The 13,725-nt window shown below is 34.1% G+C and overlaps 1 protein-coding gene across 5 annotated transcripts in view; it reads left to right on the plus strand.

Annotated features, from left to right (window-relative positions):
- The window catches only part of OPA1 (OPA1 mitochondrial dynamin like GTPase), a 52,728-nt gene that overhangs the window by 7,304 nt on the left and 31,699 nt on the right, over positions 1–13,725 (plus strand). For 3 of the 5 annotated variants that reach the window (XM_051781312.1, XM_051781314.1, XM_051781317.1), the window contains 10 exons: positions 3,824–3,934; positions 8,523–8,576; positions 9,596–9,700; positions 10,697–10,783; positions 11,505–11,618; positions 11,939–12,019; positions 12,147–12,221; positions 12,558–12,629; positions 12,782–12,881; positions 13,379–13,509. In XM_051781312.1, the coding sequence (XP_051637272.1) occupies positions 3,824–3,934; positions 8,523–8,576; positions 9,596–9,700; positions 10,697–10,783; positions 11,505–11,618; positions 11,939–12,019; positions 12,147–12,221; positions 12,558–12,629; positions 12,782–12,881; positions 13,379–13,509 (930 nt within the window). The remainder of the gene's footprint in view (positions 1–3,823; positions 3,935–8,522; positions 8,577–9,595; positions 9,701–10,696; positions 10,784–11,504; positions 11,619–11,938; positions 12,020–12,146; positions 12,222–12,557; positions 12,630–12,781; positions 12,882–13,378; positions 13,510–13,725) is intronic. The other 2 variants (XM_051781315.1, XM_051781316.1) reach the window with 1 other exon arrangement.

Consider the following 13,725-nt stretch of genomic DNA (forward strand, 5'->3'; position numbering starts at 1 on the left):
TATCAGGGAATTTGTAAATAATCATATAGTTATTTTTGCAACTAAAAGTGTCTGAACTGGGGCTTTTCCATAAATGACTTTTCTGTATATGCAGGCATGTATACATTTATTCTACTTTAATACTGCATGACAATGTATAGTGAAACCTGTACGAAGCTCACATCTTACTACCATTTTTTTCCCTTATAGAATAGTGCTGAATTTCTACATGCTTTTTATTTCCCATTTGTCTGCAAACTGTCCATTTATATTATTTTTTTTTTCTCTTGAGTGATTGCTTAGCACAGGTTTCACTGTATAAAACATAAAATATACCTTACTATTGATTTGTGAAGAAGTGGCCATCTGAGTTTATTGTCTTTAATAACAAAATTAACTGAAATTTTTACTGAATACCAGTAGTACCATTAAAACTCATTATCCTGTATTTTTTTTTGATGCAGTGTCATCTGCATTTTAATGTTGCCAACAAAACTTTGGCTATGGTATGGAAAATATCTACCCATGTGAAATCAGTATGATTTAGAAAACTTAGTCTACTGATTTTTGTTATTCCAATCATATCCAATATGTTGTGCTTAGAAACTGTTGGTTTACTAATTAATATGATCCGTTTTTGTCAGAATATTTCAAACAAGTCACATAGGAATACCTAACAAAACATAATCATTGTTTGTTGCTGGGCAAAATTATTGAGACAATGGATTAGATGGCCTTTTTACATTCAATGCTTATCACTGTCCACCAATACTAGTTTAAGAATTGTGATTGTATGGATACATAAAATGCTGTAGTGTGGTATTAAATGTGTCTGAGCTTACTTTCTTTGTTTCGTTGTGAAGAGATTAGTAACTGATAAAGGAATCTAGGAATTGCTTATCAGGAGAAGCCTTCTGGAGAATTGTTATTGGGCATGATCCTCAGATGGGTCTCTAAAAACTTTGAGTAGAATGAATGAGAAACCAGTTACTTTGCAAAGTAACTGAGCGAGTGAAATGTGCCCTGAACACCGAATCAGACTGTACTGCTTCCTGTCAGCTAATGTCTTTACCTCATAATCTCTCACTTAATCCAAAAGGTACCATATTTTTAGAAGAGAATTAAATTAAGTGTGGAGTGTTCAGATAGTAATTTAAATAAATGGACTTTAAATCTCTTTTTACCTGGATTAAAATCTCATGCCTTGAAGAACCTGCTGCACTCTTGAGGAGTTGGCAGCGTGTGGTTGCCTCGCTCGGCCCGCACTGGGTCACCTCCGTCAGTGGAAGAAGCAGCACAGTGTCCCACAGCCCTTCACTACAGCTACTGCTGGAGAGGGAAAAAGAGACTTGAGTAACAAATATCACTTGACTGTGATCTGTTTTATTTTTTTAAAAAACATCCTATTCTTTTCGTTCTCGCAAGTTGCTCAATAAAATTTCCATAATTTTCTCTTTTTTATTAATAGGACCATTATATTCCCAACTTAGGTACTCTGGATAAAACTATGACATTTATTCAGATTTTTAAAAATTGACCTCTTTACCCTCCTTATAATTTTCATACCTTTGCATTGCTTTTAAATTAAAGAGAGAGTCATACTCAGCTGAAGTACATTATATTAACTTTTAATGTCAAATAATGGAGGGGAATTTAAAGTACATGCAGGAACAATGTCAGCACTTGTTTTGTTTTGGTTTTTTTTTATTTATTTATTTTGCACCTAGATATCATTATGACTTTGCAGGGTTTATCTGAATGGGTCTGTCAACTATTTTTATTCCCCTTTACATTGTTTCTTTGACAATTAAAAGAATAAATAAAATGATTGTAAAGAACTTGATGTATGAAATCGCATTAATGGATTAAGTGTTGATTTTTCTAGATGAAATTCTTGAAAATAAACCTAGTTTTACACTGGAATGATTGATTTTGGTGGAGGGGACACACAGTGTCCAAAGAGAGAGATGTAAATATTTTTGTCTGTGTCTTGATTCTTAGCAGCCTGGGTGTTGTGTGTATAGTTCTGTGCTATTTAAAGTTCTTGATTTTTAATATTTTTATATTTATTATATTTTTATATATAAAAATATATACATATCATTTTTATATTTTTAATATAGTGGTATTAATTAAGAAGTAGAATATAAAGGAAATAATATTAATAAGATTACTGACTGATATATACAAAGAAGAAAGGATTACAGAGAAGCCTTTTAAATTACTTTATTTTTTATTTGAATATTTTATTAAATGGGGTAACTGTAGTTGAAAAAGGCTTTTCATACTTTACTATGGAATAAGATTCACATGTACCAGATGTCTTAGAAAGTAATTGGTCAATAAATAGTTAGATTTGGTGACTTCAAACATTTGTTACGTTTCCTGTTCAAATGCTAAAAGGCCTTCATGGCAGATTTTGTTTTTTCTTTTTTTTTTTTTTTGACTCATAACAATGTTTAAATAGACTGTGTCAGGTCATATTGAGAGTTTCCCTGTCTGCAAAAATGGCAAAATATTATTGTTGTTCCTCAGATATTAAGTATAACTGTGAAGCTCTCTCTCCTTGCTGCTGTTATAGAAATGAAATCTTTTGCCTGGTTCCTGGCACTGCTCTAATGCATTTGCTAGTCTGGCAATAGAGACATTTATTAAATCTTAAAATGGTTCAGTAAAATACAAATGAGAAGATTTTTCTGTGTTTGAAATGATACAAATCGCTATTTAACAAACATTTATATTTGGTCATTTGGTTGTCTCTCTCCTTTTTGCATTTTCTCCTGTGTTGTTTATCCTTATGTGTACATGCCTGTGTGTGTATTTCATGCAACAAATGTATAACTTGATCATAGATGTCTTGAATTCTTACACCAAAGTTCTATTTCAGGGTTTGTTTTCATTCCTGAAGTACATTTTTGAAACATTTCATTTCACTGCATGTTTTCTTAAAATATGATGTATTATTTTGTAAAGAGCATTATTTAAATAGTTCATTAATCCTTTTGTCTGCATTCTCTGAAATAACCTGTTCGTAAAATTATGGTAGATACTGACATGATATTTCTAAACTAATTTTGAAAGACAGCTTGCCATTATAAGAGTATTTTCAGTGGAGGGAGAAGAGAAGAAAACTAAGCTTTGTGGAAATGCTGAATGAGTAAAGGAATAAGGATTAAGTTTTAGGGATTTTTGAAGTGATCATGAAGGATTATGACAGCATCAATTTAAGTTGCAGTGTGTTGCAGAAGTGGAGAGGGGGCGCTTTTTTTTTTATTTTTAATGCTCTAGAAACTATTCTTCTGATAGTTTGAGAAAATTAAGTAGCAGGCAAAAATCATCTTTCTATAAACTGTCTGTGTTTTCCTGGTTATAAAAACAAAAAGAGAACTTTTATGACAAAGCTGAGCCTCTTAGCTGTTGTGCACAGCTGTGTGTAGAATATCCAAAACACTGTAGATACCTGGATAGTTAGATTCTGAAAAATTGCTGATGCTTAAGAACTTCTGGTATGAGTAACTGAAATGAAATTCTGAACACTCTGAGAATATTTTAAAGCCAGCATAGTTGAATTTTTAAAATATTTAGATGCCTAGTCAATGTTGAATGTAATTAGGAAGTGTAGCTAAATGGTGGTTGTTTTGTTCTAGCTGGATTTGCAAAATGCATAGTTTTGCTGGCTCTATCCACTCCGGGTAGCAAGAGATCTCGCTAATGAAACTTCACTTTTGTTTGAACTGACCCATTCATACCTGGTTTTCATCTGTCTTTGTTATACCCTTTGGTTTAACTTTGTTCTCCTTACACCCCAAATTTTCCTCTCCTTTTTATTATAAACTCATGGCAGGGCCTGCTTGGGGAACTCATTCTGTTACAACAACAAATCCAGCAGCACGAAGAGGAAGCGCGCAGAGCCACTGGCCAATATAACATGGGCTCATCCCAGCAGAAGCGAAAGGTGATGACTTAAGGGACGATATGTACTGCATTCACACTAATCAAATACTGCAGCCTTCTGCATTTGAGCTAGAAAAATCTAACTAATTAAATCAGGGGCCCAAATAATTGCTACAACCAGCTTCACTACAGTGTAGTGTGTATGTATAGTCCTGTTTCAATTTAACCAAGTTGCATTTAAAGCGTGATGTTAAAAGCAGAACAGGTCATTCGTGTCACATAGAAATTGAACGTATGTCCTCTGTCTATAAAAACTGTTATTTAGTGTCCATACATTAAGAAAACATTTAAGGAAAGTGTGTGAATTAATGTCAAGTCTGTTTACTGTTGCTTATGGTAGCTTTATCTTGTAACAGTGTAGCTATTTTCAGGCAATACATGTCTGGGAACTTTTTTCCCTGCTTTATACTGTTACCAGTCTGAAAATGACAGGAACTTCTTAGAAACAATTTTGCACAAACAATGAAATACTGCTAATAATAACAGTATCTACTGTATAGTAATCAAAGGTAGTCCTTTGTTTTCTGTCTTAAAGCAGAATTTATACTGATATGTTGTAGTTGTTGAACATCTGCAGTTCACTTTACTTACTTAATTTAACGTCATTTTATTAATTATTATATGACTGAGATTAATTGGAAATTCTTCATAAATTGGGATATTTTAGTTGTCTAATCTGTTACAATGTGTAATTTTTGACTGCACTGATTTGTTGGCTGCTTTTGTGCCCCCTCAAAAGCTTTCTGATTACTTGTGCTCTTCAACAGCTTTGGAATTGAGCACTGAGTACAGAACCTGATATTCTGTACATCTGAAGATAAATCCCACAAAAAGAGGAATACACTAAGTGTGAACTAATTTCTAAACTTTTAGACATAATTGTATAGCAATTAATGTAATTGTCATGCTTTTTAGTCAACAGAGGAAAATCACTGTTCTATGAAAGTATAGTAGCATTTCATACTCAAATGTTTTATTTTCTTTCCGTATTGTTTTTTGTGTTTTAGACTTAGAACCCCTGGCAATTCTAAACTGTTAATGCTCTTTCAGTTTAAAAAAAAAGATGGTGAAAGACATTTTTTCCTCATTTAATTTTTCAAATTTATTTAGTTAATATTCTGTCTGGATTTAAAATAACACTGATGCATTCTATCTTCAGTTATACTGACTCTAAGCATTGTACAATAAAATATAATGTAAATTTAATTATTTGAGATTACTTTTTCTCAGTATGTGTCCTACAGTTGTTCTTGCATTCATTCCCTTCCAGATGTGTATTTTAGTAAGAGTAAAGATGTCTTCAGTAGTCTAAATGTTCTCTATTGTTCAGTTACTTTTTTTTTTAATAAAGGTAACTTCTTCAGCCTCTGTCAGATTGTATACAGTTTATTGAGAGAGCTGGAGTATGGAATAGTAGCTTGAAGTTTATAATAAAATGTATGAATTGTAAAAATTGCTGGAAAGGCAGTACAATATTTGATATATAAAAATTTATCAGCCTAATAAACACAATCAGGAAGGAAAAATGAGCTTGATATTGCATTTGTTTCTGATTGAAATTCTACTTTGTTAGTACTTTGTTGCAACTAATTCCACAATTCCCAAGCTGTGAAGCAACTTCAAGGATTATCTTTGGAAATATTATCCTGCCCTCTGTGGAAGGTACTTTGTGTCTTCTGAGTGTTGAAGGTCTACCTACCTTTGCATATAAAAGGTTTTAATTTAGCATTCAGGTCTCCCATTTGGCACACATACTTATGACAAGGAATGTGTCTTTGTCACACTAATCTTTTTGCTTGCATCAAATTAAAAGAGATGTTAGACTATTTTCTTTAATATCTTAATATGATGATAGGACTCAAAGATCCTAATTATTGATCCAGATTCTCCTTTAGAAGAATAAATAATTCCTGTCATGGAAATAAACCATCATAGGTCCTTTTGAAAATATGTAAACTAATGTTGTTTATTTTTTAACTGAGTTGGCTTCCTTGCCTCTCTATTAGAGAAGTTTTGTTGGCCGATTTTCTTGCACATTTTTCCATTTTAATTTAATTACTCAATATTAGATCTATCACAGTTGTAAATTAAATAATAGTAAGAACCATCTCACACTCAAGAGAGAATACTATAACCAGAAAGCTCATTGTTTCCTGTTGGGTTTTTTTGGTCAGCCTTATCATAAATATTTAGCAGTATAATTTTTGAGTTTATAGAGCTGCACTGTGCATGGCTGCTTGAATGCATTTGGTCTGGACCTTGATAGTTTCATTTATGTGGAAATCATTGTAGTTTTGTAGATGATCAATTTAAAATTATTTGTAGTATTGTTAGAGAATATACAAGAGCAGTAACTGTGGTTTTGAAGGTACTGGATTTTCAGAGGCATGTCATTACTTTGTACAATATGTAGCAAATATTGTTGGAAAGCAACAGCTCTGCAAAATGTTTGAGGAGCTTTCAGTAATCTTAGTAAACAGGTATCTGCATCTGTGTGCAGGAATCCTTGATTAAAAATGGCTCTCCAGTTTTCTCACAGCTCTTTATGGTGGCAATGGGGAAAGAAGGAGGAATCTTGATATACAAACCATGCTTAACTGGATTAAACAAAAACTGATGTGCCTGTGTAGACATACTTTAGTGGTTAATTTTTTATTTTACTTTTATTTTGATGAAATCGTAGATTAGTCGTGTGGCTATTGATACTTCAGATTGTTAGTTTGAGCTTTTCAGTATTGGCAACTTAAACATTTTTAGCACTGTTTGTGGAGTACATGTTCAAAGCACTGTTGGTACTAACACTGAAATAACACCTACACCAAACACTGAGGCAAATACATCATTCTAGAGCTGTTTGTTATTTTTGACATAGCTTACCTAATTGTCCTTGTCAGAATTAACTATCTAGTGCCAGATAATTCTTTGCTTCATATCTTGCAACTTGTGCACTGTGTGCAATATTTTGGCTCACTGTGTTGAACGTAAGCACACAGCCCCTAGAGACACTGCTCGTGTGGTCAGAGGTGTCTGTAGGGATGGGTTTCAGAGGTGCATCACAAGTCCTTTGAGAACAGCTTGCTTAAAAGCAGAGAACAGGAAAATATTGACTGTTTTGAAAGTCTGTACCACATGGAAACACTTTGTTTTCCTTTTCTTTCCTTAATTTTCTTGTTTCTTATGACTCTCCACACCATTCTCTTTGCCCTCCTACTTTTATTTTCCCCTTATGTCTCTGAGGTGTTGAAAGTGTGTGTATATGTAAGTATTTATTTACATATACCACCTTGTGGCTGCACCATCAAGTCCTCTCTGCTAAACTAACCCTGTTTCTGATGCGCTTTTGCTACTGCTGAACTAATTAACAGAAGTGAAAAGCTAATTGACAGCACTTCCTCTTTGCTGTTACTCAACCAAGAAAATAATTGGACAAAGATGGAAGTGTCAGCTTGGATTTCTTTCTATAAAGTGCAGACAGAATTCTGTACATTACAGTCTTAATAGCTAAATAATATTGATCACTATGAATAATTGTGGATTTTTGTCTTGTTTAATCTGTAACAACTGTTGTGAAATTATAGTAACAGAATTAATTTATGTCTAAATGACAGCTGTCCTCTGCATAGTAGATAGTATGCTCTTCTGATCTGAAGCTGCCTTGAGTTGTAAATGTCACATGAGCTTTATTACATAAAGTTTAATTAAATATTAAAGCTTCCAGTAATTGTTTAGATTACATTTTTTTCTAAATTGAATATTTCATCTGTCAACTATTGGATTTTATGCTGTTTGTAAATATTTACATCATAGCAATTTGTATTGCACCATTTATACTTTTGTCTGTGTGTTATTAAAAGGGGATTGTTTTAAACAACTGTTTATTACATCTTGATGAACATATTTTATGAATATTTGTCTAAAAATGGTTCTTAGTGCCTGATCTTATTACATTAATGCCTTGAACTTCAAAATATCTTGTACTATAATATCTTAATTTTTCGAGTTTTTAATGTAATTTAAATAATTTTGAAATAACCCTTCAAGACTGTCCTACCTAACATTTATGAAGTTGTGCGGCTTGTTCAGATTTATAATTCTGACAAACAAGTATGAAATAAGAATCCTCGTGAATATTCAGAATTAGTGAATGCTCACTTGAAAGTAGTTTCTGTAGCAATCAGGTGTCTAGTGATTTTATCCCATTAACATCGTGCTAATTCAGAGGATTAATATACGAGATCCTGAGAATTTGACCACAAAACTTACATTTAGTTCACTGGCCCAAAAACTCCTTCAGCACTGTATAAAGTTGCTTTTCCCTAAGCCCACTTTCCTAGTGTTAAGTCTTGAAGGATTATTTTTTGCATTTGCATGTACTGAAATTCAGACAGTTCTTTGATATGAATCTCCTGTAGCAGGTGGAGGTTTCCATCAGCCTTAAATCTCAAATGCTAATTGAAGAATTTTACTTGCTTTAAAATGCATGTTAAGTCAGTTTTCTTATGTGGAGCGAAGCTTTCAGTTTGTGGTTTGGTTATTTGCAGTGGTTGAACTAAACAAGTGATAGTAGCCATGATTATTTTTCTTTGTAGGTTTCTGACAAAGAGAAGATTGATCAACTTCAAGAAGAACTTTTACGCACTCAGGTGACTTTTCTGAGTTACTGGTGTCTTAAGTAGTGATTTATGTGCAGCAGACTCAGATTTACTAGACAAAAGCACCCCTGAAATACTTTTGGTGAAACTGCAGTGCTTTTTTCAATCTGAGTTTATCAATACAGAGTTCTGTGTGTTGGCACAGACCGAAGATCAATCTAGTCTGTTCTTTCTCTGACAATGACTTACAGAATGCAAGACCTCATTCCAACAACGTTTTAATCTCCTTGATTAGCAAGGCAGAACTAGTTATTTTTAAGCTAGATTTTTTCAGGGCTGATGCATGTTAATCATATTTATCAGTATTTTGGTTTGCTTGCTCACTTTTCTAAAGTTTATGTACTTAATCTTTTATCTATTCACTTCTAAATTGGTTGTCTTTTTGGCTCAGCCACATTGTTTTGAGACAAGTTTTTGTAACCTCTTCATATATTTGCTAGTTTTGCATGCATTTATTATTTACATTTTTTTTACTAACAGCTTGAAATTTCTTTTGTTCTTAAAAATATACTCAGGCCCAACGCATTACTACATCATAGAAAATGGTTTTCAGAGTAGATACCAAAAAAGAAAAAAAAATATATAATCTTCAGAGTACTATGATAATCTCCTAAACAGGACTGAGCTGGTACAGTTGTGTCTTGACCTGAGGTTGTATGCTGATTCACATTTAAGCCCTGTGACCTTTTTGGTTGAATGGCCAGTTCCCACTGACACTAATTTCTGTCTGATTCCATAAGCACAGCTTCTTTGAAAATGATGCTTAAGATGCCTAAAGATTGATTTATGTGTGGTCTTATTAGGACTTTGGAAGCAAAGGAGTTGCAAAAAAAAATTCTAATGGTCTTTGCTTGATGACCTTGTATTTTTAATAGCTAATGATCACAAAGGTTTCCATATTTTTGAAGGACTTGCCTGAGGGATTATACATTTTCCATGGGTAAAACTTTGCATATGTCAGTGTACTATTTCCATAATTACACAAGTATATTTGTCCTTCTGTTTTATAGCTCAAATACCAAAGAATGCTTGAGCGACTAGAGAAGGAGAACAAAGAATTAAGAAAATTGGTACTGCAAAGAGATGACAAGGGAATTCATCAGAGGAAGTTAAAGGTATTTATGTGCTGCAAAACCCCACAGAAATGTAATTATCCCACATTTTCCACTATTTCCATGATACTGTTCCATTTGTTAATTCATATATGAACTTTTAACATTAGTTTTAAGGTACTTCTGCTAATTTTTTGACTCATCCAGGCTGTTATACATCCTGTCCTTTTTTTTTTTTTTTTTAAGTACATAGCTTTTGGAAATGGCTTCAGTTGAAGAGCACAAAGGGGTTACCACATCTAACTAAATAACCTACCCAAGTGATTGGGAAATGGGATTGGGTTATTTGATTTAACTTCACTGTATTTTCTGATAATCTTGCTTCCAGGTCTTCTTACACCTTACCTTCTTACACACACAGTCTGATACTTTTATGCTGTGTCATGTTTCTTACTGAGTTTGGTAGGAATAAGTTATGGGGTCAGAAAACATCATTTAATGGCTCTGTATAAATCCAGGGGGACTGAACTAAGTATGCTTTTGCTTTTGCCTGCCAACATCCTGAGCATTCTAAAAATGGATGTTTTCTACCTCTCTCTGCATCATTCACTGACCAATATTGATCTTGCTCTTTCCTCTGAGAACTGGAAGATAAAGAGTTCTTATTTGTACAGAATGAGACTGATAACTCTATACCTTTGTTAATGCTTATTGTTCATCAAACTAAAGATGTAACTCAATGTTTAATGGAAGGAACTCAGTTCAGCTTCTTAACTTGGAAACTGTTGTTCTCTTATGCTATACATAAGTAAGAGCTCTCATTTTCCTCCTTCAGCAAAATGCTGTAGTATTTTCATCCACAGGAGGCAAGGAGTGACTTTACTTGGTATTGTACTTCATGAAACAAAGATCTGAGCTGCAGTGTAGACAGTTGAGATTTCAAACCATCGGGAGAGAATAAAAGCATTTTTACACGTGAGTTTACAGATGAAGTAGTCTGAAACTCAGTCTTTGTTGTCTTAATTGGCTGTGTATTCTTTCTGTACTTCTTTTTTGCAGAAATCCTTGATTGATATGTATTCTGAAGTACTTGACATACTGTCTGATTATGATGCCAGTTATAACACTCAAGATCACCTACCTAGAGTAAGTACATAACAAATTCAGTGATTTTTTTTTTTATGAAACACCAGTCTTATAATTGAATAAAGCATTTAATTTTATTCTCTAAGTTCAGATACTGCTGCTGTGCTCAGCTTTTAATTTTAAATGGTTTCAGTCAAGGTGCCCCATGCTCCTTGGCTTCGTAAAATGGCTGTTTGCCAGTGTGTGTGAGTGGAGCTCAGAGGGTAAGGTGTCCTGGCTGTCTCCCTGCAGCAGTGCTGATTTTGGAGGGGGCGGTGGGAAGGGGTTTGACTGACCTGACTGCTGGTGTAGGGGACAGCCAGGAATGCTTCCTGCTTGCACAACCACCTGTAGCACTGGTTGCTTCTATAGAAAACCACTACGATGGGGAAATGACAGCAACTACTTCAGAATTCAGCTTCAGGATAAGCATCTATTAGATGTGTAGTGTTTTGCTGGCTGAAAGGATCTTGTATAAGAAGAGAAGAGCTGCCTGCCACGAGAGCAGCAAGTCCTTCCTCTCTTCATTAGGTGGTGCTTTGTGGACTGTACTGTCTTAAGTCAATTTTTTTGCGTGACTACAACTTAGTACTTCTTCAAAGATTCCATTTTTAAACTAATGCATTTATTATCAAACAGAATACACCTGCTCTTGAGACAGATTCATGTATTTCTAGTCAGCCTGTCTAAGCTTTCAGAATGTCCTGCTGAAAGCCAACAGCTGCTTAAACTTTCACTTAAGGTGGTGGTGGTTGGAGATCAAAGTGCAGGAAAAACCAGCGTGTTAGAAATGATCGCCCAAGCCCGCATATTCCCCCGAGGGTCTGGGGAGATGATGACACGCTCCCCTGTTAAGGTAAGAAGCATCCTAATCTCTGAATCAGCATTTGCTGTATTATTCTCTCTCTGATCATGCCATGAATTGAAGTATATGTAAACATACATTTATAATATGACCTCTAAACAAGAGGGTTGTTTCAGCCAATGATAAAACCTCTACAGGCCAATATATAATCCATGTATACTGTCTGTATAGTAGTAATGCCTACCATTAAGTAATTCTTTGCTAAATAAGGATTATATATAGTTGTATTTCTACAGTGGGAAGTGCACATACTTCTCACGTTTCTCTGTGTTAGATTTGCTGTACTTTCTCATTGGGCTTTTACCATTTAGGTAACCCTTAGTGAAGGTCCCCACCATGTGGCTTTATTCAAAGACAGCTCTCGGGAGTTTGATCTGACCAAAGAGGAGGATGTAAGTATAAAGAAGTGACTGGAAGTCAGTGTGACTTTTATTAACTCTGAAAAAAATTGTGTCTTTGTGATCTGTAAGCCCCTGTTTAATTCGAGTGAAATTTGATATTTTGCTTTTCTTGTAACAGCTTGCAGCTTTGAGAAATGAAATAGAAATCAGAATGAGAAACAGTGTGAAAGAAGGGTGCACTGTTAGCACTGAGGTAAGACTTCTCAAATATTTAATGGCAAATGTCTGTACATGTATATCTTTTGTAAGTACCCTTCAACTAGGTTGCTGTAGTGAATCTAGTTAGTGTATACTTAATAGTTTGCACTTGCAAAGTGTATTTGGACTGTTAAACTGTTAAAATCAGTTTTATATAACAGTTACTTGCATTTAAAGTTGTAGTTCCTATTTAAAATTTACAGGTTGTTACTGATTAAAGCATATGTGTGTAAATATGCATTTATATAGTTTTATATGTGTGTGTTTGTGTATGCAATGACATTCAAAGTAGGTGTGTGTATAAATCTTGAATTTCAATTTTACCTCACAGACCATCTCCTTAAGTGTGAAAGGTCCTGGTTTACAGAGAATGGTATTGGTTGATTTACCTGGAGTCATTAGTGTAAGTATGGAAAAAATAAAAAAATTATTTAAATTAACACATGAAACTGAGGTAGTGTTATTGGTGAGAACATTAGCTGTTGGGGTTTTTTTTAACATCTTTGTTTTCTTTTTTCTTTCCTTTAAATATATATTTCCATATACACATTAAAGACTGTGACATCAGGTATGGCTCCAGATACAAAGGAAACTATCTTTAGCATCAGCAAGGCCTACATGCAGAATCCTAATGCCATCATCCTCTGTATTCAAGGTAAGCAGAGTCTAGATAGTTATCCAACTGGCAGGACATTTTGTTTTAATCATGGTTCTTATGTTACTCTGGGATCTACCCTGATTGTATTAAATTACCTTTTGTGCTAATTTGTATGGTGTACAAAACAGAATGCTGTGGAATGTCTGTTTATAAATTAAGGCAATCTGTGCAGAATTTGTGGCAAAAAGCAACTTTTTGATAAGAGTTTTTAATCATTAAAGAAAAATGGTGGTGATAATATTCAAGATTTCTTCAAAAGTATTTTTGGAGGCAGCATACAATAATGGAGTTGAATATTTTGAGCAAGCTGGTATTGTTCTAAACTTAAATAGAACAAACTAGGTTTTTATGATGCAAATTGTCACTCTGTGTACCCAAAAATGGGTCTAATTTTACTGGGTTTAAGTTGTAACATGAAACTTACTTGACACCTACCGTGTCTTCAGTGTGTTAGATTACATCCTCCCTGAAACACAACTTCGTGTGTATTTTAGATGGGTCGGTGGATGCAGAACGCAGCATTGTCACAGACTTAGTCAGCCAAATGGATCCCCAAGGAAAAAGGACAATTTTTGTGTTGACAAAGGTTGATCTTGCAGAGAAAAACGTGGCTAGCCCAAACAGGGTGAGTTGAAACTGTTTTTATCACATTGTGATGGCTAAAGTCACACATGGTAAAATACTTGAGACGCTGTTGTAAACATTGGACCTCACCTACCTGTTCTAGATGGTTTTGAGTGCTTATTTCTGTATTCAGTATGATTTTTTTTTTTGATGGTTGTTGTTTTAATCTCTCTCAGGCCTTGCTTTTAGTGATCAACTGTATGACTGCAGTCTCAGC

The sequence above is a fragment of the Manacus candei genome, unplaced genomic scaffold, assembly GCF_025592945.1.
Source record: "Manacus candei isolate 608988 ecotype Guabito, Panama unplaced genomic scaffold, ASM2559294v1 h1tg000015l, whole genome shotgun sequence".
Classification (NCBI taxonomy): Eukaryota; Metazoa; Chordata; class Aves; order Passeriformes; family Pipridae; genus Manacus; species Manacus candei.